Genomic DNA, 27,187 nt, shown 5'->3' with positions numbered 1-27,187 from the left:
TTGAATCTATTTATTTTCTGTTATTCTATATTATTTAAATATATTTGTGATATAGTTGTTCTATTTCATTATACCTGTAGAATCAATGGAACTTACTTTAAAGTAATGGTTTTACAAATTCTCATGCTGCTTCGAATTGTAGATCGGCAGGGTAGGTGGCTTGCAGAACCGTTTGGAGAGACGACCATTGGTAAAGTTCTTAGAGAGCTTGATGAAGCAGCCATGAAGAAGTTTACCATAGATTACATCCATGACTTTGTCTACATGACACATCCCTGTTCAAGTTTGACTGAGCATGAGGTATGCAAACAGTTTTCATAAGAATGGGATGTCTCCCATTCGAGTTGAAGTAGGATTAGGTTAGTGCTCAAATGGTCTGCTCTTCAAAACTTGCTCGTCTGTTCTTAAAAGTGAAAAGAAAAGTAAGGGGTGAAGTTTTAATCATTCGATTTTGTCTATAAATATTTTTAAAAAGCTTAAGAAGCAGTAATTTTACTAAGTTTTGTCCTTTCCGTTAGGATTTTCTTTTCATTAAGCATTCATTTCGCTATCTCCGAAATCGCAGAGAGACTTGATCCCAAGTCTGCAGTGGTAACACAATTCCTAAAGTAATGATATTGGTTGCCTCATAAGTTTTGTGGCTACTTTGCTTTTAGAAAATTTTCCATTTGACAAATCATGCTTACCAATTTGAATTCTGATGAGGATTTACCGTACTTTTCGGACTATTAGCCACTACTTTCTTTCTGATGATTTGAGTCATGCGGCTTTCATGAGGTTGCAGCTATTCTGTGGCTTTTTCTTTGACCATTAACCATAATCTACGGTTAGTGCGCCTTTAGCGATGAAAGAAAATATGAAACAATGCCTAACGGTACTGTTCCGTTAGACACTAGGTTAAAAAGCGTCGGTCAATACGAAACAGTGCCGTTAGACACTGTTCCGTTTTAAACAGCAAAGTTGCCGACGTGTTAAAAGCACCGTCCTGAGTTTTGCGGCCTATACAAAGGTGCGACTTATGTATTGTTCTATTATCGGTTTGTGGGAAATAAAGCAGATGCAGCTTATATAGGGGTGCGGTTTATAGTCCGAAAGGTACAGTAAATCTACTTTTTTTTATTCATGTTTAGGAATGGTTCAACTTATATTTTAAAAGTTTTAGAGGTTAAAATCGGTGATTTTAACCTCTAAAATCAGTGATCTCTAATCTGCGGATGTTTTCAAAGCAGTGCTTCATTGACCTTGAGGCAATAACTTTGCTTTAGTAGTGCGCAAAATGGTGTGACTTACAGAATTATATCTCATATACTTCTCTCGATATATCAAAAGACTGAAATGCAATTTTTTGCAATTGTTTCTTTTGCTATTAGGTTAAAAGACCGGGTTGTTTTAATATCTAGTCACAAAAAAGGTAAATTTAAGGGGAGATTTTAAAATAGCTTAAAGGTTGACTTGCAACAAAATTCACATTACAGTTATTTGATATGGAAAGATTCACCAAAGATTCTGTTGTATTGTAGGTGCAAAATATGTGGAAAGGTGATTGCAAGCTCTTAAAAAACGAACAGAAAATCACAGCCACATGAGGCCGCCGTAGTTTGGATTCTCTTTCCAAAACGGCTAAAATGTGACGCAGTTGTGAGAGATGGCTTCTGTTTACACTTTCATGCAACCTTATTCGTCGAAATAGTTTCACAAATATACTTCACGTGTTCAATAAGACCATGTCTATTGTTCTTATGCGTCTGTTTTATCGTCATCGTAATGCTGTCACTTCTAGCAGTGATATCCTATAACTTACCGTAAAAATTTGTTTAACTTTTTAGTCTTAGTTTGAAGGAGTATATATCATTGTCTGATAATCATGACGAGCCTGTTGGTCACTTGCATTAATCGAAAAGTGCTGCAGAAATTATTTGCGAAGTATTGGGTCACATGATCACATTAAAACTTGCCAATTAGACCAAACCGAAACAAAACTGTAAAGTAGCGAGCATCTATATTTGATACGAGCCCTCGGTAAAACCCGAAGAGTTTGTCATAAACTAGTGCTACGATAAGTTTTATATTGAGCTTTTTATCTGCCTTTCAATTCACGTGAAAACATCACGTGACAAGACAATAGCCAAATTTTTATGGCTGCGTCATCGAAATAAAGAGGTTCCAATCTACAGCGGCTTTTTGTTTTTGAGCTTTTAAGAGCTTGTAGTCACATTTCCACATATTTGGCACCTACAATACAACAGAGTAAGACTATGGTGAATCTTTTGATACCAAATAACTGTAATGCGAATTTTATTGCAAGTCAACCTTTAAGGTCATAATTAGGGGATTCCACAGATAGAGATGATGGAGGGTACTATTAAGAGATATATGTATAAGATCGCGTTTCATTTAATTTTCATGATGAATTAAAAGTGCCTGTTAATTTTAAGACATGAATATGTGATCATTAATACAATAGTTGTCTACTCTTAAGGAAAACAAACATGTAAGGATATCCTTTTCTTAAACAAAAACAGTCATATTGCGACATACAAGCTTAACGTCTTCTGGGACTGAGCTCGTATGTCAATATTCTCATATCTCTATGCAATATTTCTTGTATAAAATAACTAAATGCAAACTAATCCATTCCCATAGTGTAAAAAAACTATCTAAAACAGGATATTACAATGTTTTTAATTGTTGTAATTCAGTACTGATGCTCACAAAGTTACAAATACTTATTTAATGGTAATGATCTGCAATAAAATGTAGCATTACTATGTACAGTACTGTATGGAGTTCTTATCTCCTAGACAGTCGTAGTGACGGAAGAGACTTGACAGCAACCCATTCAATACGCTTTATTTTGGGTTGCTACGTAACATGACTCAAACTTTGAAATTTAACTTAACCAATTTAGCATGCTAAACGCATACTTAAAGCTAAGCTATAATCTTCTAACTTTGATTTTGTCATCGTCTTAAATTTTTAGCGTTTTCCGGCTTGACACTTTTTGCCGCGCTTTCACAAATGTTTTTGCCTAATTTTTTTCCAACTGATTCGATGGAAAAAACTGAACGATGCTGTTCTCAAGGTTTTCAAGAGCCAGCTGGCTTATATGTCAAAACGATGATTATTATTTTTGGTATTTCTGTAAATTTGGGATTGTGATGTTTGTAGATTGTTGCTCAGACACTGCTATTTTCGATGACGAACGGCGACTACAGCATCACTCGTGTGCACACAGCAAACCTCAACCTACTCCACCAGCTTCAGAGCTTGTCAGCAATCCTCAGCTTTGACTTAGAGTCAAGTAAGGTTGAGTTTGGTGAGAGCAATGCTTCATTTGCTTCAAAACTAACAGAGCAAGTCAGTGAGGCTTTGCAGCTCTTCCAAGATGCTTCGGACAGCAAGGCGAGGGAGAATCTAGAGGTCAATGAAGAAAATCCTGGTCCTTTAGAAGGCTCACCAGTGACTTGCGATGAAAATTTGGACCAAGTTGAAGAAGACCATCAAGTAACACTTTCTGCAAAGGTCAGATATCTGCCATATATATATGTTGGTCTGCAACTTCTTTTTTTCTTCCTAATATCACTATTTTCAGTCTGGTTAGCAAGTCATAGATGAGTAATATTTATTCATGAAACGTTTTTAGTCACCAGTTTTAACTTGATTAACAAGCAAAGGGCCTGAAGTACAGCAATGTTTCTCCATTGAACATGTGATCACAACAATTCCTAAAAGTTTTATCAGAAATTATACAGATTTTGTTTGTTGTCTGCGCTTCCTATTTGTCACTCTATTTATAACCATCGGCTGTTGTGTTCAAGATTGTCGTATTGCACATCATTTGGAAATGTATATCATTTTGTATTTGCCCGTGATTGCTGGAATAAAACTTCAGATACATTGCTGCAATAGTGGTTTCAAGTGATTTAACGTTTTAAACCCTAATGGCTGTTATTCCGGCATTGCGTAGGGTGTGTCAGAAACCCTAGCGGCCGGAATACTGGCATTCACATGGATCTGTTTACAAAAGCTGTTCCTAAGTAACAGCGAAAACCAGCCTAATTTTTTTTTCACAGGATGGCAGACCAGAAATTTCACTTCCATTTGTGAAAGTTTTCAAATATCTCCATCTTCATCTACTTCCTCCTTTATAACAACAGATCTTATTACAGTCAAACATGGATAACTCGAACTTCACGGGACTGAGCGAAAGTGTTCGAATCATCAGAGTGTTCAAGTTATCAGATCACTGTCACTAGTCCATGTATTTACTTATTTATTAGTAGATACATGTACATATACAAACTATAATATAAATCAAAAGCACAAAAGGCTTGTTTCAAATTAAATACTTCTAATGTAAAGTTTAAAACGTTTTTATCAAAAAGTATAGATTTTTCTATCACTTGAGATTGGTTTGTTGTTTGAGGTGATGTTATTGCCAGGATGTTTTCTAGATTGACATTGGCAAAACTTGATCGTTGTTGAAATGCTCAAAAGAAAAGACATCTTTTTCATTTGAGCGTTTTACCCACGATCAATTTTGCCGATTTTTCTTGAAGTTTATGCAAAGATTACCTCACTTTACCTTGTTTCCGAAGGGTGATCGCTAAACGGATGTTTGGTATAAATCAAATTTCACCAAACCTTTAGAAAAGTCGTTGACAAAAGTGTTTTGCCGATGGTGGTAATAACGACGCTTATGATTTACAAAAAGTTGAGGTTTACCTCTATGACTTGGAATAAAGTGATTTTCTAAAGCGATAACAACCGTTTCGGTAGCCGTTGGGCAAAAAACCGTTTGAGTTAACAGTGTTGAGTTTGAGTTATCTATAGCAATTTATCATTACGTGGGAACGGACCAAAGAAACCGTTCGAATTAACCATGTGTTCGAGCTATCCGTGGGCGAGTTATCCATGTTTGACTGTATAATGATATCGCCAAAAAATTGATACGTCTCATTAGTTGGTAGGTCATGGATGATTGTGATGCAAATGAAGATTTTTATGATACTAACTATAAATTTCCAGATTATTTCCATTTATGTTGACATGTTGTCGATGGAGTTTATACTACTGTAAATATTTTTTCAAGTTTAGTTTTAGCACGAATAATGGTGAAGTACTGTTTTTTTCTGTTTGATGACATTTGCTGTCAGTTGCCCGACATTTTTACTAGTGTTTTACCAAATATCATTGTATTATCAGCACATTTAGATATATTTAATAAAAGTTTAAAAACTTCAGATCAAACTTTGTTGGACAAATTTCCCAGGTTTACTGACACATTGACAAGATTGGCTAGAGTTCAAAGAGGGTTAGTCCCATTGTTTTATTATGTCGTGTAAACATATAAGTAATTATAAGATGCTGATTATTGGCTAAATAAGAGCATGTATTTATGGCTTATAAACAGGAAGCGGCACTGTTGATGTCATGTTGAGGGAAAACTGGGCACATCTTTTTCCTCTGAGTTTCTCAACTGCAATCACGGTTTGACGATTTTAATCTTGAAATATTCTTTTGAAATATACTGAAATTTTGTTGTTGTTTGCGCATTGTGGAACATATGTCTCCTAGGCGATATACCTTTTGATACCTTTTCGATACATGCTTTTGAATAATTCCAAGTTGATTTATATAAGATTTTAGTGAAACTACAAGGTATTTATTTTAAATATTTGATAGTCCTCTCCATCTCAATAGTACCATTTTTATTCACTACAGGGGAGACAAATCTAACATCCACTTGTCACCTAAAAAACTCTTTTGAATAGCTTAGATAACCCAAGTTGAATGTAACCTTGTGTTATTTGGTCAAATATGCAGCTTAAATCATTGAGCCTTGAGCTGTGTTGTGCAACTCGAAACAGCGTCTGCACATAGCAGAGAGACGTGTTGTACGACTTGAGTAGGTTTCGTACAAAACGTTTCGGATTAGCCTGTAATGTTTGTTCTAAAATGAGAAGAATGAAACAATCATTTACCTGCGTTGAGCCAATAGAGATCATGTTTACAAAACATCTTGAACTTAACTGCTTTTTCTAAAAACTTAATTTTGTTATCGCATTTTCGCAATGACTAGCCGTGATAGCTAAGGCTAGTCATTGCAAAGAAGCATTACAGCTATGGAGATTCAATGGACTTTTGATGATTATATATTGAACAGTAGTGCTTCTGAAAGGGATCATTTTATTTTTAGCAGTAATAATTATGTTATTTATGGTAGTCGCAAAATTGTCTGGAAAAACTGTCTTAGCTCCTTTTTTCATGGCATAAGCTGCTGTAAAATTTTATGCTGATTATTTTATGATGATTACCAAAATATTTTGCATTGATTGTGTGGTTCAAAGATTATGACAACTTACAGTATGTGTGCCTGTCTCAAATATTAGACTTTACCAAATATTGAATTGTTCTAGTAAAAAATTTGATAACGAAAAAGTTAACTGCATTTGATGTGGTATTTCCAATGTGTCTTTTCTATTGCCCAAAGCATTATTGCTTGTAAATTAGCGTTATCAACCAACATTCGGTATTGCAGATGCCACATATAGGCGCTATCGCAATGCGTCAGCTCATAGATGCTATTTGGAAGGCTCCGCTACAGAGTCTATTGAAGCATCCAGAAGAATGGGTGGGCTTGGTAGATCAGTGTAAACTCTTGGCAGAGAAACTCATTGACCCGTCTTTGTGTGATCTTGCTACTGATGAGTTGGTTAGCTGCAGGTAGGATAGCCTCAGATTGAAGAGGATCTGAGAGTGTCTTATTGGCTACAACCAACCGTTGATATTTTACAAAATATTCTAATTGCTCTTTTTCTCGTGTCTCACGAAGTTCATCATGTTCTTTGGTTCATAGCCATTAAGGTCATCATAATAGTCTGTTAATAATAAGGCCATCGTTATAATCCAATTAGTTTGTTGATAAGGATATGTTATTTATGTGGTGTAGTATTCACTACTGACAGCTCGTTATTTTGAGTATAATTGTGATGAGACTGTCTAAAATAAATACACTCAGAAAATTATTGACCTTTCATGTAGCATACTAAATACATGACTGTGTTCTTCCTGGAGAACCTTTGACATGTTTATTTTGACTATGTTGTATTTATACATTTATATATATATGTGTAAGTATTTATACATTTATATATATATGTGTACATGTATGTAGATATATATATATATATATATATATATATATATATATATATATATATATATATATATATATATATATATATATGCTGGAATGTAAGAACAACTGTAATCCCAGTAGTCATTGGGGCACTGGGCGCAATAACACCGGCGCATAAAATGTCGCTTGCCCAAATACCAACAACAATCAACTCAGGTGAGTTGCAGAAAAGTGCGCTATTGGGAACAGCTAAGATCTTGAGACGAGTGCTCAAACTCCCAGGTCTCTGGTAGGAGACCCGAGTTAGAGCAGAATTTACCACCCATACGGGGTATCCGGGGTGAGGAAACAATTTTTTTTTTTATATATATATATATGATAGTGTATGTGGATATGGATATATATACACGTATATTATACATTATATTATACATAATATATATACATTATTCGTATTTACATTTTATATATATACAGTTTTGCGTATATGCATGTTACATATATGTATTTATTATATATATATTTCCTATATATGTGTTATATATATTTAATATATACATGTATATATATATATAATTGCTCTAAAACTAACTTTCTAAAGATTACCTTTGAGTTAAGCTTTCAGAACTTTCATGGTAATAGCTGCCAACCATGTCACCTGTCAACAAGTGTTTGTTTGCTGATAGATTTGTAGCAGTCAAGGAGATCATTGTGCTTGTATCAATGTGCTAACATACAGCAGGTACCATAGAATTCAGCATTGGAGCAATTACTGGGCTCTTCTGTTTATGCTAGCTCATGTTTGTATTTAGAACGTGTTGGAACTGCCTGTATAACATATTTTGTAACTTCCTGAGTATTGCAGAGCACAGTGGTTGAGACTGGAGCTTAAAAAGCTCTATGTCGAACACGTCATCATGCCAAGTAAGGTCGATGATCGACTTGGAACACGGCCTGCACAACAAATCCTTCCCTTCCTCAATGTATGTTTAAACTAATGTCTAGAAATATGCATTGCCTTGGTTAGGTAAAAGCAGGAGTGCTTTAAATGGCAAGGGCTGCTTGTTAGGGCATTGCCTTGGTTAGGTAAAAGCAGGAGTGGCAAGGACTGCTTGTTAGGGCATTGCCTTGGTTAGGTAAATGCAGGAGTGGCAAGGGCTGCTTGTTATATTTTGCTTTCAATGCAAGTTTGATATGAATCACTTGTAATGTATGTGTGAATTCTATGCAGTATTTAACTCTTTCACTACCGCATTAAATTCTGACTGAATGATTATTATGCCCAAATTAATTCAGAAGGTTTTTTGAAAAACCTAGCGCTAATATAGCGCTGATGTTTAAGCAGTATCTCGAGGATAAAAACAGATGTCAGTTTACTGTAAAATGCATCATATTCAGAACAAAATTTTCTACACGATAAGTATAAAATTGTTTAGTGAATCTCACTCTCGCAATTTGTCTTTGCGTTGAACGAACGCGGTGAGTTTCTTATTGCCATGGCAATAAGAAACACACCGCGTTCGTTTGACGCAAAGACAAATTGCGAGAGTGAGATGGCAACCAGGTTGTTTCGTTGGAAACCAAATTTGATTGGTCTAGCTAATGTATAGGCTTCGTAATGAAAAGAAAAGTGAAACCCGATTTATAAGCTAATACGGTTTGTACGGTTTGTACGGTCTAAGCTTACGGTCTGTACTTATATTACCGCGAAAGCCGATACATCGGCTTGCTGGAAGGTATTAGTTAAGGAAAAGGAAGGAAAGTTAAGGTATTATGCAGATACATCAGTGTATCAGTAAAGTGAACCTAAGGTCACTAATTAGCAAAGTATTTGAAACATATACAGAAATTCTGAGAATTTTACTAAATATTATTGTCCAAGGGAAGTGTATGCTGTGGAAAATAGTTTGGGTACATATGGCACTGTATAAGAACTTTTTGAACTGTGAAAAGATAAATACGAAATAATGTATACGCAATGTGTACTATGTATCAGCTAAACACCATGAGCAAGTGGTTAATAGAGAACTTGTTTGTTTAATATACAGGAATTAACCCTTTCGTGGGTAATTATTTTCATAGTTTCCCTTCGTAAGCAGATAAATTCCGAAAAAATATTCAATATGTTTAACAGTCACTATTTTGATCGTAACTCAAAACTGGTTTGTTTTATTTTAATGAACATGAGATGATAATAAAAATGATCAGTGGAAGATTCTCCATAAAATGATACTAGTAACGACTAGATTATATCGATATACATTAAAGTCTGTTGTTGTGGTTGACGTGGTTTCGAGTGTGCCTGAGATGATTGATCATCAGAATCACCAGAGCTAAACTATGGTTTGGAGTCATTAAGTTCTAAATCTATCCTTCTGTTTTTAGATTTGTCCATAAAGTTGTTTATAACTAGATCTGAAGACTTCAAAGCATTTATATGGGCATTTAGAATGTTCTTTAGAAGCAGTGTATGACGCGATTAGAGACCTTTTCGTGTCCTCTTCAAATTCCAAAGTATTTCGGTCGTTTCTCATCAATTTCAAAGTAACACGGTCGAAATAAGTAATAACTGTATCCGTTAATCTATTATTTTTCACTTAGAGTAGTCCCTTGTTTAACTCGGTTTATTACTTCGACGTATAGGAAAAACTTTTATAAAAATGCTGGTGCTGAAAACATTAATGTTGCTCTGCCTGTGAGAGAGTGCAAGCTATAGGCCGTATAAATGTCCCTTTGTTTAACAAAAGGTTACACCATAATAATGTTTCAATATCAGTCTCGAAAACATCACCATCGGCACAAGCTCCGCCCATAAATACCTAACGTAACCTAGCTTTTTAGGAATGGAATTTAGGAATGTTTAGACCGATCTAGAATAATAGAGATGGGTGTTTTAAAACCCATTATTTAAAATCTATTATTATCTAAATTCAGTCTTAAAAATAATCTGTCTTTTCTGAAAAGTAATTAAGCTACAGTATATAACATTGCATATTTAAAAATGAGCTCAAAAAAGCGCGATAACAATGCTAGCTTGTGATAAAATCGCGCTTTTTTGAGCTCATTTTTCTCGACATTCAGCCCATTTAAACATAATGTAGTAAGCTACGAGCAATTTTAAATAGTTTATATACCTTTCATAAAAGACAGATTATTTTAGAGGCTGGATTTAGTTAATAACGGGTTTTAAGACACCCATCTTTATTATTCTAAATCGGACTAAACATCCCTAACTTCCATTCCTGAAAAAGCTAGGTTTCGTCGCGTATTTATGGGCGGAGCTTTTTGTGCCGATTGTGTTGTTTTCGAGATCGATATTAAAACGCTGTAAAAAAGCCTTCAATACTCTGAAAGTTAGTGGACCAATCTTTATTTTACGTACAAAATCGGAATCAGCGTGTCTGATTTACTTAGAAAATACGATAAAAGTTGTACGTGACAGTTATGGTTTAAAGTAGAGCATATAGTACATAATGCAGTATAAGCTGTATATGCGCATAAATCAAGTGAGGGATACAGCCTATGAGACAGTGAACAGCTACACAGTAAAAGGCAGTTTATACACAACTAGTGTTGAGAATGTTTAGTGGAAGTGAGTATCTGAGACAAGAATGAAAAGCTTTAGACTATTTAAGACTGAAATTTTGATGTGTTTAGGCTTCTGGGAAAGTTGTGTGCTATCAGAAGGAAGGGTTTGACGGAGTTGTTAACTCTCTGCGAAAGATAGTTGGAGATCGCATCAGAAGTCTTCATAAGTATGTCAACTTTTTAAAATAGTTTTTTGTTTTTTTTTGTGCAAGTTAACATACAATATGGTTTTTAATGAAAAACATGTATATTATATAATTTCCCACACTGACAGGTATTTAAATTTTTTACAAAGTAACAAAGACTTTTTTTAATTTGTTTAGAGATTGCCCCAAAACGTGTCCCGGATGTGAAAAAGCCATTGGATCACCTTCTAAGTTGCCATCTTGTGGGCATTTCCTCTGCTCATCATGCCTGAAACAACTTGATTTCTGTCCAATACGCGCCTGCAATGAAGAAGTTCCCAAGAACTGTTCCTACACACCAGAAGAAGATGAGACTATTGAGTAAGATGTTGTTTTATAGTTTATTCAAATTAGAACATATTTTCCACGATGAAATTTCAAACTTGTTATCTTTGATCTATGCTTGCAGTGAGGCAAAGAAGAAGGATTTTGAAGAGTTCCGAAAAGGCATCAACAACTTCTTCGTCCATTTTGTGTCAAAGCTGGTTTTCTTACCTGGAATTTTCCCTGACATGGATATCGTGGAGTGGCTGATGAACCGTGTCACTTTTCGTGATCGGAGACGAGAATTTTCCATTTTCCAAGTCGAAGACATTGTGAACCCAACTCCTATTCTCCGATCTTTCCTCGTAAAACTGTTTCTTCAGTACCAGGAGAGCCCTTCTGTCTCTAACTATCTGGATAGACTGATTCAGACCTGGAGCGAGGAGGAGAGTTCTTCAGAGTTGGTCTCCAAGATGGCAATGATTATCAACTGTCACAAGGTAATGCGTATAGTCACAAGGTGCTTGCAACCTTCTTATGTTCTCTGTTTGTAAAAATAAGACTTCAACTGTCAAACAAGTCTTCTTCTTGACCCTCAATGGAGCTTCATGTTACATACAGGCTATGAACTTGCTTTCCCAGTCAGGCTATGAACTTGCTTTCCCAGTCAGGCCGTGAACGTGCTTTCCCAGTCAAGCTAAGAACTTGTTAAAAAGCAGATTTGCACTCAATTTCTTACAAGACACTTCATGGTTGAAAAGTATATGGTCTATTTAAAAATACATTACAACACTTGCAAACGGCTATTTTGTAAAACCGCCATCAACTGTGTTGATAAGCTTATTTTCGAAAAGGTAAGATAACTTGCTAATACTTTAGCATTTGACATCATAGTGACAGTTTTAAATGTTTTACTTAAAAAAGCAAAAATTACCGTTAGAATGAGCATTTGCTGAAAGTTGTTTGTATATTTATTAGGTACATTTTACACCAAAATAGCAAAGGGAGTCTTGAGTAAAGCAATAATATTATATCTGTGGTTACCAGAGATTAGCCAACGAATTATCTGGTACACTGCAAGTTTTTAATTATTGATGGCTCAGCTTTAGCGTATTAATCGAACTTCGATGTTCTTTAATACTTTCAATGCACTTTCGGTTTCAGTCACATTGTGAAGATATATATGATGGGTCAATATTATATATTTTATATTTAAACTTCCAACTCTCTGAATTTAACTTCATTTAATAACATACTTGCAATAGTTCTTGAATAACGGATATCTGACAATTTCTGGAATGCTTTTTTATATTATATCCATTTGAAACAAGTTTGGTAAAACCGATCATCAATTATAAAATCGAGTAGCAATAATTGCTTGAGAATCAGATAAAAACAATATGAAATTTAGCAGTTCTGCTGAATTTAGGAATGTCTGATAATCAAAGCTTTTTTATGAATAATTATCTTATTAAATATTTTGATATCTTGAGCTGAATTCAGTACACGATACGTGCCTCCTGTGCTGAATAACGGGTACATAGTATGGACTAAGGTTGCTCTTTTTTCATTTTATGATTCTTTTATGGCATAATTTGGAAAAAAAATTTGGCATTAAGTTATTAACAGTGAAGTTAAATATATATAGTATAGTACTGATGCAATTATGCTGTAATTTTCACTGTCGTGAAGGCAAGTGAATTATTCAGATTTTTATTTTGTGACATCACACTGAACAAGTAATGCTTAAAAAAGACTTATTTTTATGATAATTTTTGTACAATACTTTTACCATTATTTTGTTTAGTCCATCATTTTATAAGCTTTTAAATATCTTATTAGCAAGCGCTAGAAGAAGGCTGGTGCCCAACCAGTGACTTATTTCACAAGCATATTTTTCTTTAGCATTCTTACAGAACAATATGCATCAAACTATTGCAAACACATTTTTTCATTCTTCATAATTTTTCGCCATCTCTTTTTGAGAACTTTTTTTCTCAAAATGTTTATGTCAATCGCACTATCGTTGTTGAAATTTCAGGACATCCATGGAAACAGCCTTCAACAATTTTCTGTTCAAAAACTACAGCGCTTTTTCTCTGAAATATCTGGATACTATCTCAAGCTCTGTTCAGATCCAACAAAAGCATCACTACTGGCACTAACTAGCATCGGAGACATACAGTGTGCCTTAATCAGAGCTTTAGAAGAAATCATTTATTCTCAACCAAACAAAGCTGAAATGTTGCACATGCTGAAGGACTTTCTTACAGCAGAACAACTAAAAGACAATATCCAACCTCGGTGAGCAGCTTCAAACTATCCTTATTACTTTTAGTAGACATCTTCTAGTAGACAATCTTTTTTGCATTTGTTTTGCAGAAGCTGGACTCATTTCCTGCCGTGAGATAAGCCACAGTTTTCACGCCGATTGTTCACCCTTGAGAATTTATAGGCTGGTCGTGACAACTGCGATAATTCTCCAATTGAGTTCCCTTGCGCAGGAACCATTAAAATTGTTCTGCAAAATCCATTTCAAATTTAATTGAGTTTCTCATTTCCATGTGGCAACAAAACTTTTATACGATAAAAGTGTTAATAATTCAAAACTACAAACTTTTTAAAAGTATTTTCAAGCTAAAAAAATTTGTACGATATTTAAAAAATTTCTCAACTTTATCATACCTGATAAGATGATAAAGATTAATGTTCTTTATGACTGTTTCATAATTTTAGTTTCATTTTAACAGAATTTGATCGAACTTTTGATACATAGTTTATAAATTTCAGTCAGCACTAAATTTGATAAGTGAATGTTGTCCTGAAAACTAATGCACCAGCTAATAAGTGCTTAGCTAATAGCCTCTGACTACTTGGTGCCATCGCTATTAGTCAAAACTCATTTATGAAGGGCTCGAGAGATGGTATAGTGTACATTAAAAACTGCGAGAAGAGCTACCATAATTAAGATTTAGTAAAGGTGTTAGTTAGGCTGTATGATTGGAGTAACATCGTTATTATGGTGGTAAATTTACAAATGCGTGTTTTCGGTTGTCTGAAGCACTAAATGGCTATAGTCTAACTGAGTCCTGGCAACTAAGATCTTGCTAGTCAAAATTTTAGAGTTTTCATTATTTGATTTGCTTTTCATAAATGATTGACAGGATTTCCATAACATTAAGCAGTACATTATATGATAAGCATGTTCCCTGAATTTCAGCATGCCGTAGCATTTCAAGACTAGTGGTCAAAAACCGCTGTTATTAGTTGAAGCATTCGTGTTAGCATTGGTGTTAATCGTGGTGTTAGTGTTAATGTTAGTATTGATGTAAGTGTTAACATTAGCTTTAGTATTAATGTTAGCTTTAGTATTAATCTCAAAGTTAACCTAAACTTTAGGAAGTCACCATGGCTAATTTTTTATTTCAGTTTTTTCATGCGCTGTTAGGAGATGCCCTAACTACAAAAGCGTTCTTGCAAGATAATGATTTTTGTCAATACACTAAATCACCAAATCCTTTGTGAGTTGATCTTTTTTGGTAAACAGCTTTTTACGCTAGCTTAAAAATGAACTGGCAGAAAACTTAGCACATTGTATCAGAAAAAATTAATATTTTCCTTTAATTTGCGATTTTTTTTTAATGTTTGAGGTGGTCTGATCGCCAAGATGTTCTAAGACTATGATTAAATCAAGCGTAAGTGTGGTTATGGCATTCTATAGTTGAAAAGAGGTCGACAGAATAAAGACGAGAACCCTTCGATTTGAATGCAAGAGCCTATAGCAATGATAGCAACTAGTGACGTCGTTTCACACATATTTTTCTTCTGAGCATTTTATCTGTGATGAAGTTTTATGGATTTTAATCTAGAAACATCTGGTCAGTCAGATCTTTTCAAACAAAAAACGATCTCATGATAAAAGCATACAAATACTATAGCTGTACCAGGTTATGTCTAAGGGTATGCGTCTACGGGTGCAATAGGACTAGACACAATTCTTTGAGGTTGAATAGGTTATTTTATTATGCGTGCCAGTTCTTGGTATGCACCGTGAAAGCTAAAATAAAAGTCGTAATGTTAAGAGTAAAATACGTAAAATCGGCAAGAATGCGATAAGAAATACGTTTATAAAAAAAGGATTAGTAATTACCTTTTGCCCTTTAATGTTCTGGTACGGCTAGGTTTATGTTAGTTTATAATCATGTATGAGTTGTCTCGCCGTAGTGGTTTCTAACTAATAAAGAAAACAGATTTTAAGAAATATTAATACACAAATAATTCAAGTTAATAAAAAAGAAAAATGACAAAATCAGAAATTGGATAAATATTAAATGGTAAATACCTTGTACCTAAGAATAGAGTGGTATAGTTGTCCAATACACGGTATATTAACTCAACCAAACTACAGAGACCGGTGTGACCAACTGAACCAACCAAGTTATTGTAATAATTAGATCAAGTGAAAGCGTGATTATGGCGTTCTATAGTTGCAAAGAGGTCGACAGAATAAAGACGCGTAACCACTTCGATTTGAATGCTATAGCAAGAACATATAGCAATGATAGCAACTAGTGACGTCGTTTCACACATATTTTTTTATCCATTTTTTTTTGTTTATCAACGAGGTCTCTCATATTCTATAATCTACATAGCATATACTCTATTCTATATAGATTATACAGCACATATACCTTATGCTATATAGATTATACAGCACATATACTCTACGCTATATAGATTATACAGCAAATAAACTTAATGCTATAGACCTTTTACATGTTTTTATATTTCTTGTAGCTATTTTGTCATTCGTCAGATGCTTAGTCTCCAGGGCGACAGCTATGTGAAAGACCTCATCAACACAAAAAATAACTTCCTAGTTCCCCGTGATGTGCAAGAGGCCTTGTTTTCATTCAGCGTTCCAGATGTATTCCTCCTATTCGGAGGAGAACAATACCAAAGTGCTTTACAGTCAATTGACAGTATAATTGCTGCTGAGGATGACCATTTAGAGGAAGCTGTCCAGGAATTTGTTGAGGTGCTATTTACAAGCTTCAAGAACATTTTAGTTGTTTCATTTTCAACTCTTGCTATGGATAGCCTTTATAGACCTTAGTACCTATACAAAAACGTTGATCACGGATCACTGTTAACAGATCCTCCCAAATAAATATAGGATATTGGGTCATCATTTTGCAAAAAATAAACCCGCTAATTTTCTTGTTACTTAGAATTCGCAGTAATGCAGTATTCACAGGATTGATTTGTAACATAATTAATATCGTGGAAATGAGAAACAAATTCTGTAATAAAAGAGTTGTATACAAATTCTTGTAAGAAGAGGAGTCATAGGAGCACTTTTTTAACATGTCAGACTAAGAGTTGTTGAATTTTACAGGGAAGAAAATCAAATTCATACATTGAATTCATATGATTTTATGAGTAGGTGTGGTGTAATATGCAAGCATTTATCGAAGCTCTTAGAAGTTCTTTGTCTGTAGTAATTGTAAGCATTAGTTTCAATTTGTAGATGTGCCAAGGAAATGTTGCTACTGTGTTGCACACAGTCTTTTCTCGGGTAACAAGATCACACGCGGCTACTGTGCCAGTTTCTGAAGACGTAACAAAGAAGATGTCGCAAGTTCTGTCCGCTCAGTTTGAAAGCAGCAACGTAAAGGTATTCTTCTTCACACTCTGATTGTTCATAGCAAAGTGTTGTTTCTCATTTTAGCTGTTTACAGTTTAGCTGTTGGCTCAAATAAATTAATAGGTAAAAACGTATGTTTTTCAATAATCAGAATCACTTGCCTCGTCTGTAAACAAAATCTAAGTACAGTCAAACATGGATAACTCAAACATCACAGGACCGAGCGAAAGTGTTCGAATTATCAGAGCGTTCAAGTTATCAGAGCACTGTCACAAGTCCATGTATTTACTTATTTATTAGTAGATGCATGTACATATACAAACTATAATATAAATCAAAAGCACAATTGGTTTGTTTCAAATTAAACGCTTCTAATGTAAAGTTTAAAACATTTTTATCAAAAAGTATAGAGATTTTTCTATCACTTGAGATTGGTTTGTTGATTGAGGTGATGTTATTGCCAGGACGTTTTTTAGATTGACATTGGCAATATCTATAGCAATTTATCATTACGTGGGTACGGACCAAAGAAACCGTTCGAGTTAACGATGTGTTCGAGCTATCCGTGGGCAAGTTATCCTTGTTTGACTGTATAAACTAGATAATTTTTTCATAAAAGCATTTCATAATCTCGCATGTAGCGAAACCCATTTGAATAAATATTCAATAAGTATTAGCACAAAAAGCTAATGAATGATACAAAATGGTTTCTCTACAATTCTTTTATTTACATTATACTAAATGTGACTGATATGTGACCAAACATGCTTGAGTGCAGTTTTAGTGACATGTTTAACAAAATGTGAAAAGTCGGACTAAAAAATCTTACTATCCCAATTTTAGGGTATCTTTTAACAATGATTCAAGTCTCACATTCACTTTCCCTGAAAATTGTTATCCTAGACAGACATATTGTTTTTTAAACTGTTAGTTTGTGAAGAGATTGTAAGCAACTAAGTTTTTGTGTTTTAGCAAATGCTAAATGTAATCTTGGATGGCCAAGGTTTGCCTCCTGAAATGGCTGTCAATCAATCAAAAGGCACTCACCTGTCGATGCTTGTCATTCACTTATTCACAAGCTTGGTTAGCTGCTCTAAATCTGATGATCTGTATCCACTTCAGGAGATCATTTCTCAGCCTGGACAGGCTCAGGTTAGTAGTGTTGTCATTTACTAGTTTGCAATGTGTGAGATGCTTAAGAGCCCGTGTCATAGCTAGAAATGTCATAGAAACAAAAACAATGTTTTTACTATTACTCATGAGCATAACTTCTGAACAGTTTGTGATTGACAAATCGTATGAAGTTTGTAGTCATTTATCCAAGATAGATGAGCCGTGATAGCCAGCCAGTTCGAAGTTTATTGCTCTTTTCCGAGCTGTTGTTTGTTTATTGTGAAGCGACATCTCCATGGCAAATATTCTTACAAGAAAGCATTGTTTTTGTGTAATTCATACCACCACTAAAAAACTAATGATAGATTACTTTGGGTAGCATATATATAGCATGTATAGTATTAAATAAAATGCACTATATACATGTACAACTACATGTATGCTTAAAACTCGATGCAAAACATCAAAATATATTCAAGAAACTAAACAATAAAGTAAAAATCTAAGTGTTTTTTCTTCAAATAAAAACAAGCATAAGAGGTGGAGGCAGTGATAGGTATGAGTGGTACATGTATAACCTACTCAAAGTTGGGCTAGATGAAATTGAATCTCATTCAACTTATGTATTTTCTCATTTACTCCTATGTATGTTTAATTTTCATAAATCTCTTCTCTTTCATTTACAAAATCAAATTGTTTGAAGAAACGTTAGACATCGTGTATTGGAAATCTTTGCTAAGCTTTTACGACTTTGTGTCACCAAACTCAATGTAGTTGTTTTCCTTGTGTGTACCTATTAAATACTGAATGGGTACTTATTAGTACCCATTCAGTGCTAATTAGCTATCGGTTGACTGCCCCCCAAGCCTAATTAGTTTTTTAGTAGCCTCATAATTAAAATGGAGCTGCACGCAATTTAGTATAACTGGAGTACTTTTTAAAATAATCTAGATTTGTTTTTTGCAGCTTAAAGGAAACATTCCAAGCTATAATTTGATATAAATATCTGTGTACCTTTACCAATTCTAGTAACCACAATTTCTAGTACTTCCGTGAAAAATATTTTTGATCAAACTGAATGTTTATGTTTCAAAGCAGCTCACAAGCAGATTTTTGGTACTGACATTGTTGGACTATGTTAGATTGATAGGAAGCTTTATCAGCAGCAATTCAAAAAAAGATTTCTTATTTCCAAGCAACAGAACAGGTGTTACGAGCTTCTAACCAACACAGCATCACAACACTACCATACATCATATGCTTATTCTTGTTCCTCTATAGTCTTGCCTTTGCCTATTGCCTTTGGAGGACGCCATGACGATAAAATAAAGTTGTTGCACTCTGAGAAAACATTCAGAAAGCAGAAACAACCTATAAACGAAATTCGCAACTTTATTTTGATACGTTTTTATTTCGGATTTTTCATTCGTTTAGTATTGCAAAAATGATCGTTTTTATTTCTCAAAACGGCCAAATTTTTTGTTGCTAACAGAAACCAATTTATTGTAGATTACTGTTGTTAAAATAATTAAACAAAAAAACGCCTAAAGATAACCAAAAAGCGATTTATAAAAAAATCGTTCGCGTGGCGACATAATAGTCGCTCTACCCATTAGTGTCAGTATCACAAGGTGAAAATTATGTCGCTATGCCTGCAAAAAAATGAATTAAAATGTTATAATCATGTGTAGCATAAAAAATACAAATCTTACACTGTTAGAATATAGTTTGTTTGAAATTCACCACAAAAATTTCGTTTTTTTGTCTGGTTTAATTCTATACAGTGCCATGTAAAAACTTACCCTTTTCCATGAGAAAATTGTCATTTTTTTCTTAACATCACTTTCGTTGCTATTTTCTTCACCTGAGCTGATTACCACCTCTAATTCACTTGAGAAGTTTGCCATCGTCGAGATAAACTTTTTCCAAAATAACAATCAACAAATTTTCGGAACAGTTTAAATCTATCGCGTAATTTGTCAAAAGTCATAGTCAAAAATCTATCGTCCAATTACATATTGAGTATCAAAATGATGCCCAGGCTCTTAGATTTTGTTTGGTGAATTAATAAAACCGATGTAGCTAAAAGGCTAAGCAATAGAGCGACTCAAAATTTATCCCGAAACATTCGGAATCAGGCCCAAGAGAACAGAACTCATCCCGAAATATTTGGGAACAGGCCTGAAAGGGTTAATATTTTCTGATTTACAACCAGTTAATGTTATTTACATGGACCATCATAAATGAATCTAGAAGTTCAAATACAGTGATTTTTTACAGGCTCACTTCTTTCCAACCATGAAAGACAACATCATAGAAATGATGATAAAGCAGCACCACTCAATAGTCCGGCATGAACATGATGCTCTCAAGCCTTTCAGTAAGATATCAAGTTCATTTGGTCTCTTTATCAGCACAAGACTCTGACAAATGAAAATAATTGATTGGCTTTGACAACATTCTCCGAGTTTATCGTGTTTTGTTCTTCTACTATCTCCAATTCTTGTACTTGTAGGATGTGCTTGTGGAGAGATATACCTTATTGGAGAAGTAAGTAAGACAAAATGATTTGAGTTAGTTCATATGTGCTTACCACATATTCCTTCCAATTTTGCTTTACATTTGGGGGTAAGTTTGTGTTTGCTTTTCAACATTAATTGTCTCACGCTGTTTTAGTGTGGGAGGCCAGTACCAGGGGGAGATAAGTGTCAGGCATGCAAGTCTCGTATTGGTGGAACAAACTATAACGTCCTTGCATCTAACAATACTCGGCTCACCGAGTAAGTGAAATTTAAATATTTGTCTATATGCACTGGGTATACAATTGGAAAAAATAATCAAGTTTTTTTCCAAACAAAAACTATTTCAAGTGCAATTATGCAACTCGGCTGTTTATATAATTTATTTTATTTAGATTTATCAGTTTCAAATGTAATGTACCTTAAACCTTTTATGCGCATTTATGAGGCTCTGGGGATGCCAATCAAGTCAATCATCTAGCACATTCGGCTAAAAATACATCTCTATTTATTTATATATCTACACGCAGATGTATGAATATATATGTATTAATATTGATATTACATTATTAGCATTGTTATTTTCAACAAAATAGCAAAATATAAAGGTTTTTTCACTACTTCGTTAAAAAGACTTATTTAGGCGAACAGATCGGAGAAAATGTGTGGTTTCTGTTTATAGCAAAGATGTGGAGACAAAAACAGGTCATATTCTTGGGCATGCTGCCAACAGAACTGTCATATCAAATCGGGAGAGGGAACTGAGTGGATTGTCGTGTGCTGTGCTACGATGTTTCTCGCATCTAGCCCTGTTCGTCTCTGCACTTGTTAACAAGCAGCAGGTAGTTTTAAACTGTCTATAGTTCTCATCTTTGTTAGGTATTGATTAACGTCAATCTCTTGTTTTTTCAGTCTTTCTGTTGCCATTTTAGAATTTTGTTCTGGTTTTCATAACTCCTCAACGTTAACAGCTTACATAAATACGCACATTGCTAAAACTTATTAAAACTATTACTTGTGTTCCAGCTTTCTAATATGATTAAGATGGTATAAATCAGTATTACTAGCCTTCATATAAAGTGGCAAATTTATATATGTGGGGTTTCTTTTTTGAAGTTCTGCTGTTCTGGTAATATGAAAAAATTCTGGCCAACATTTTTTTTGGCTCCATATGTTCAGATATGGATACTCTGACTAGCCTCTCATTGAAAGTACGTTTGCCACTGATAATATTTAACAATTATTTTTGTAAATGGAAAGCTGACTTTGTTTTACATGATTAAAAGATTTCAACCAAAAAAGACCAAAAACAACCAAAAATAGCATGGCAGAAAGTACCTGTCCAGAAATAATGAAGGCATCGTTTCTTTAAACTCAGTGTGGACATTTGTGAGACAACCTCCTTGCTGTTGACCAAGTGTTGCTTGCAGAAAAATAACTATATACAGTCAAACATGGATAGCTCGTCCACGGATAGCTCGAACACATGGTTAATTCGAACGGTTTCTTTGGTCCGTTCCCACGTAATGATAAATTGCTATAGATAACTCGAACTCAACACTGTTAATTCGAACTGTTTTTTTTGCCCAACGGCTACCGAAACGGTTGTTATCGCTTTAGAAAATCACTTTATTCAAAGCCATAGAGGTAAACCTCATCTTTTCGTAATTCATAAGCGTTGTTATTACCACCATCGGCAAAATAATTTTGTCAACGACTTTTCTAAAGGTTTGGTCAAATTTGATTTACACCGCTATACGATTAATAGCACGGGCTAGCCGGGTCACGCGCGCAAGGATTTTCGCCACGCACATACAAAACAAAAACAGCATGTTGTTTTGTACGTGCGTGGCGAAAATCCTTGAGTGCATGACCCGGCTAGCCCGTGACGAATAGTTTTCCGACGTTGATTCCGTGTTGAATCAACGTCGGAATGTTGAATGTTTAAAACGTCTTAAAAATTGCTTTTATTAACCGTATACGTTGTCTTAGCTAAAAAACTATTCATCGTTTGACCTAAACACAGAATACGTGTGTACATTCAATAAATATCCATTCAAAAAGCGTGAGTGATATACAATGTACCGTTAAACCTCGTAAAACTTTTAATTGAACTGCCTCGGAGTGTTGCTCTTAACGAATCCCAGGTAAAGTAAGGGATTTTTCTTTGGTAACTTTTTCTTGAAGTTGCATAAACTTCAAGAAAAATTGGCAAAATTGATCGTGGGTAAAACGCTCAAAAGAAAAAGATGTCTTTTCTTTTGAGCATTTCAACAAGGATCAAGTTTTGCCAATGTCAATCTAAAAAAACGTCCTGGCAATAACATCACCTCAAACAACAAACCAATCTCAAGTGATAGAAAAATCTCTATAGTTTTTGATAAAAACGTTTTAAACTTTACATTAGAAGCATTTAATTTGTAACAAGCCATTTGTGCTGTTGATTTATATTATAGTTTGTATATGTACATGTATCTACTAATACATAAGTAAATGCATGGACTTGTGACAGTGCTCTGATAACTTGAACGCTCTGATAATTCGAACACTTTTGCTCGGTCCCGTGAAGTTCGAGTTATCCATGTTTGACTGTATATATATATATTTCTCAAAGTTGGTCGTATGTGTGTCGGTCCAGCTATAGCTATTAAAATCTTAAAATTAAATTTCCACGTTCTGATGGAACTCAACCCACGACGAATTCATCCGCAAGTTTCTTATCCAGACACTCTACTACTGAGCTACAATGGTAAATTGATCGAAGACGTTATCGTATACCGTATGCACATGCTAATTATCTTAGCTTTGCGCCCACACCTTACGATGCCCTTGTTAAGAAATATTGTTTGTAATGTTCAACTACTATATCTGGCGTCAAGGCCAGTTCTTCTCATGCAGTCTCTTATATTATCTCCATAGGAAGAGCCTCAACATCCTCTCTCCGTTCGGTCAGACAAAGACAGTACGATAGCTCATTTTTACATTTGTACCGGTATCAAGAGGTATTGTCGTATTCAAAGTTTTGATGAACAGCTTCTGGTAGAACAGTAACCTTTTTTATACAGACACGCTTCTATGCACGAGGTGTTAATACTAGATCAACATATTCAGGATTTTTATTTTGCTTTTTCAGTTTGAATTAATTGTATCATTACCGAATCATCTTTGATCGTAATCGTAGCAAAACTGACTTACTTTAGCTATTACTTGCTTGTTATTTCACATTTACATTTAAACCCTTTTATAAATGGTTTTTTTTTTAAATTTATTTGACCTGCACAAAACATTTTCCTCATGATATGTAACTAGAAAGTTAGAATGGCAATTGTTTTCATATGTTAAATACAAATCAATTTTCTGTGCAAAGACTTTTTTATTACCCAGGCAACGCCGGGTAGTACAGCTAGTGACCTCATAAAATTCAGAGATTGTCTGTTTGAGTCGTTTAGCGAAAACTCTTAATCTTTAAAGTCAATAAAAATCACCAAGATCGTTATGTTATTTTATCATTATTTTGTTTCATACTAGGATATTAAAAGCAAACGTGCACAGATATTGTTGTAATTTCAGTAGCCATCAGTATACATGTGCAGTAGAACTGCTCGTTAAAAGTAAAGAAGCCATTTCATAAGTGAAAAATTTCATAAATAGTAACCGATTTTACTATATAAATTACAAGTCAATCCATTCCAAGTCTCCAGAAACTTAGATGTTCTAAGCGTTTGTCTGTGCAGTTATAGCGACAAAGTTTTGGCAACGAAAAATTACTTTCATACTGGATTCGATCTTGCAGCATTCAACTCGCATGTCTCGCACACTCGCAACACACGCATGTCATGCACACTCGCAAGTGTGAATAACACAAGGCTAAGCCCTTCTTGTCTAGTCGTCATTCTTACTAGATACTCTATATCTTCTTTGCGATTGCGCACGCCAAATGTGCAATTTTTATTAATTGGCATTACCTTTTGTTATTTTTTTTGAAATTTTTTAAACGCTTAATTTTTACCATTACCTGTTTTTTAATTTGTAATTTTCAAATGTGCCGCTACATTCCAATTTCCGGTTTTTCCCAAGGTTTGATCGCTAAATCTTCGTAAGACTAGACACTTTTCACGTTGACAATTGTATTATCTCAAGTAGGAATTGCCTCAACAGTCTCTCTCCATTCGGTCAGACAAAGACAGTGTCATTTTGACGTTTCTATCAGTATCAAGAGGTACCAGTATTAAAATATTTGATGAATAGCTTCCGCTGCAACAGTAACCTTTTTTATACAAACAATTCTATGCACTAACTGCTATTATTAATTCAAAATAGTCAGGATTTTTATTTTGTTTACTCAGTTCGTATTGTATCATTACCAAGTCATTTTTCATTGTAATTGTTGCAAAACAGACTTTATTTAGCCATTACTTGCCAATTATTTCTCATTTAAAAACACTTAAAGTATGTTTTTTTCTCAAATTATTTGACTTGCACAAATAAAATTTTCATAATATGAAGTTTAAAGGTCAGAATGGTAACTGTTGTAATATGTTCAATAAAAACAATTTTTTTTGGCAGACTTTCTATTACTCAGGCAATGCCAGGCATTCACCTAGTTGGCCCATTTATTGGACTCCACATCGATATATGATAACTCCATATTATACAACGGATGAAAAAAAACTTGTCACTTGCTTCCTACTAGCTATAGAAACTGAGTGAGATACATTGTAGGTCGTGCTCACAGGCAGCAATTGGCACGAACCTAACAACCAGGCCAAAGTGTTTAGGCTAACGTAACAGGCAAAAATGTAATGGGCCTTTTTGTCTTCTGTATTTACTAATCATTTTCATAAGAGGAAGCATAATTTCTTCCAAAATACGTTTTGCATTTTTAAAATTTTGTATGTAGAATCATTCGTAAGTAGCGTTTACCTTGCAGTTGATAATCAATGTTCAGTCTGCCCACTTATTACCAGTGAACCCGTGAAGGCTCCGAATTATTTTCAATATTAGACTCTCTCAATGGTTTTGACTTACTGTTCTTGTTCAAAGGCAGGTCATTTTGCAATTGTAAAATTTTAAAGTCGGCAAACTTGATTGTTAATTGATTACATAAATTTTAGTAAATACCTTGAAACCTAATTTGCTAGAAGTTTTCTCGTTTAATCTACTTCATAGTTGGCAGTCAAGTGTAGGTGGTTATAAATTGTTACATTTTCCCTCAAGTTTCATCAATTCTTCAGTTGAAAATGCTTGAAGGTTTTTTCTACCACTCTGTTATGCTGGATAGCGGTAGTTATCCTGTTACTCTCCCATTCAAAGCTTAACAACCAAATTCATTAAATAATAGTATTTAAGAATCGTCAAACATTGCCAAAAAAAGAGCTCGTTTTTAAAGATCTTAAATTCTTGACAATAATGTTTGTTCAACTAGATGATGCTAATAATAAATCCGGCCCTCAGCTGCCTTGAGGAAGTAGCCCCTTTTCTGGAAGCACACATACAGATTGACCTGCAGCAGATCTCTGAATGCTGTGGTGAAAACATCGATAATTGCATCCTTCTCCTTCACGACGTCATCAATCGAATGAGGGAAGGTACGTACTTGACATTATATTTGTCAGTAATTTTTACTTCTATACATACATTTATGTAGGCAATTGAGCAATACTTACATTGAATTTTTAAAAGTGAAGATATCTAGGCATGGCTGTGGCAAAATAAAACAAACTAATATGATGATGTACCTAGACATTACAGAATGGGTGAGAATGTTTTCATAAAGCATAAGTTACCAAGAAAAAATTTCCGCAGTTTTCTTTTGAGATATGTTTGAACTAATGACAATGTTTTTTCTGACTAATTGTTTTGCCAAATCATGTCTCATCATGAAGTATAACCGTATCTTCTGACAAGCATTGAGCCGTGGTGCTCCACATAAGATAGACTTTAGCATAAAAATATTTTGCTTGTCAGAATGCTAATTCTATGACAACGTATAACAAAAATGTTTGTAATTTTCCTTACATGAAGGGTCTTGGCTTTTCCATTAAAATATATAGGAAATCTATAAAATGGTAGATAAAATCATAAAAAGTTTTACAAAAATACTAATGGAATAAAATGTTTTATCGGTAAGATTAAACTGCAAGAAAAAACAATAAAAATAAAAATGATTTACTTATTTTGTAAAATTAATGTCAATCTTTAGAGACAGGATATCTTCACCTTCGCAGGCTCTTTAGCCATATATAAGTTGTTCATGGCGTGTGGATAAGCAGACATCTACAATATCCAACTTATTGCTTTAGTTGGTCTTTTCATGAACATGATGGAGCATCTCTTTAGTTGGCCTGACCACAGTAATTGTAGTTACCATGGATAAACCAAATAATTAAGGTAACATTTTTGGTGATGGGAACATAATCACCGAGTCTGTGAATCGCTGAATCTAGAAAGTCCTTTTTAGAATTAGAACTGATGTTCAATATAGTTCTTTTAGAAAAGGGACCAGTCTATAATAGATTTATAATATGTAGGTTCACCAATATTCATGAACATTAGGTACAGATACTACTTGTGACAACTGCTTGTTATGACAAACATAGATTTTTTCCGAGATTGTGGCTGTGAAGATATTTTTATTTATTTAATATGCAAACATTTATGGGTAAATGTGTGGTTGTTGTGCGCACCAACATTTCACCAATCATAACTGAAATTAATAGAATACATCTAT

At 34.3% G+C, this 27,187-nt stretch overlaps 1 protein-coding gene across 1 annotated transcript in view; it reads left to right on the top strand.

Moving 5' to 3' along the window:
- LOC137398111 (E3 ubiquitin-protein ligase RNF213-like) overlaps positions 1-27,187 on the top strand; it is an 87,038-nt gene that overhangs the window by 44,780 nt on the left and 15,071 nt on the right. Inside the window, exons 24-39 of the mRNA XM_068084220.1 lie at positions 143-300; positions 3,169-3,522; positions 6,542-6,726; positions 8,007-8,124; positions 10,799-10,896; positions 11,053-11,235; positions 11,324-11,678; positions 13,220-13,482; positions 15,976-16,216; positions 16,709-16,855; positions 17,798-17,977; positions 20,219-20,318; positions 20,454-20,488; positions 20,615-20,718; positions 21,140-21,299; positions 25,883-26,045. Coding sequence (XP_067940321.1) covers positions 143-300; positions 3,169-3,522; positions 6,542-6,726; positions 8,007-8,124; positions 10,799-10,896; positions 11,053-11,235; positions 11,324-11,678; positions 13,220-13,482; positions 15,976-16,216; positions 16,709-16,855; positions 17,798-17,977; positions 20,219-20,318; positions 20,454-20,488; positions 20,615-20,718; positions 21,140-21,299; positions 25,883-26,045 — 2,844 coding nt within the window. The remainder of the gene's footprint in view (positions 1-142; positions 301-3,168; positions 3,523-6,541; positions 6,727-8,006; positions 8,125-10,798; positions 10,897-11,052; positions 11,236-11,323; positions 11,679-13,219; positions 13,483-15,975; positions 16,217-16,708; positions 16,856-17,797; positions 17,978-20,218; positions 20,319-20,453; positions 20,489-20,614; positions 20,719-21,139; positions 21,300-25,882; positions 26,046-27,187) is intronic.

Source organism: Watersipora subatra, chromosome 6 (assembly GCF_963576615.1).
Source record: "Watersipora subatra chromosome 6, tzWatSuba1.1, whole genome shotgun sequence".
In the NCBI taxonomy this organism is placed as follows: domain Eukaryota; kingdom Metazoa; phylum Bryozoa; class Gymnolaemata; order Cheilostomatida; family Watersiporidae; genus Watersipora; species Watersipora subatra.
The sequence above is the reverse complement of the archived record's forward strand: the minus strand, read 5'-3'. Positions and strand labels throughout refer to the sequence as shown.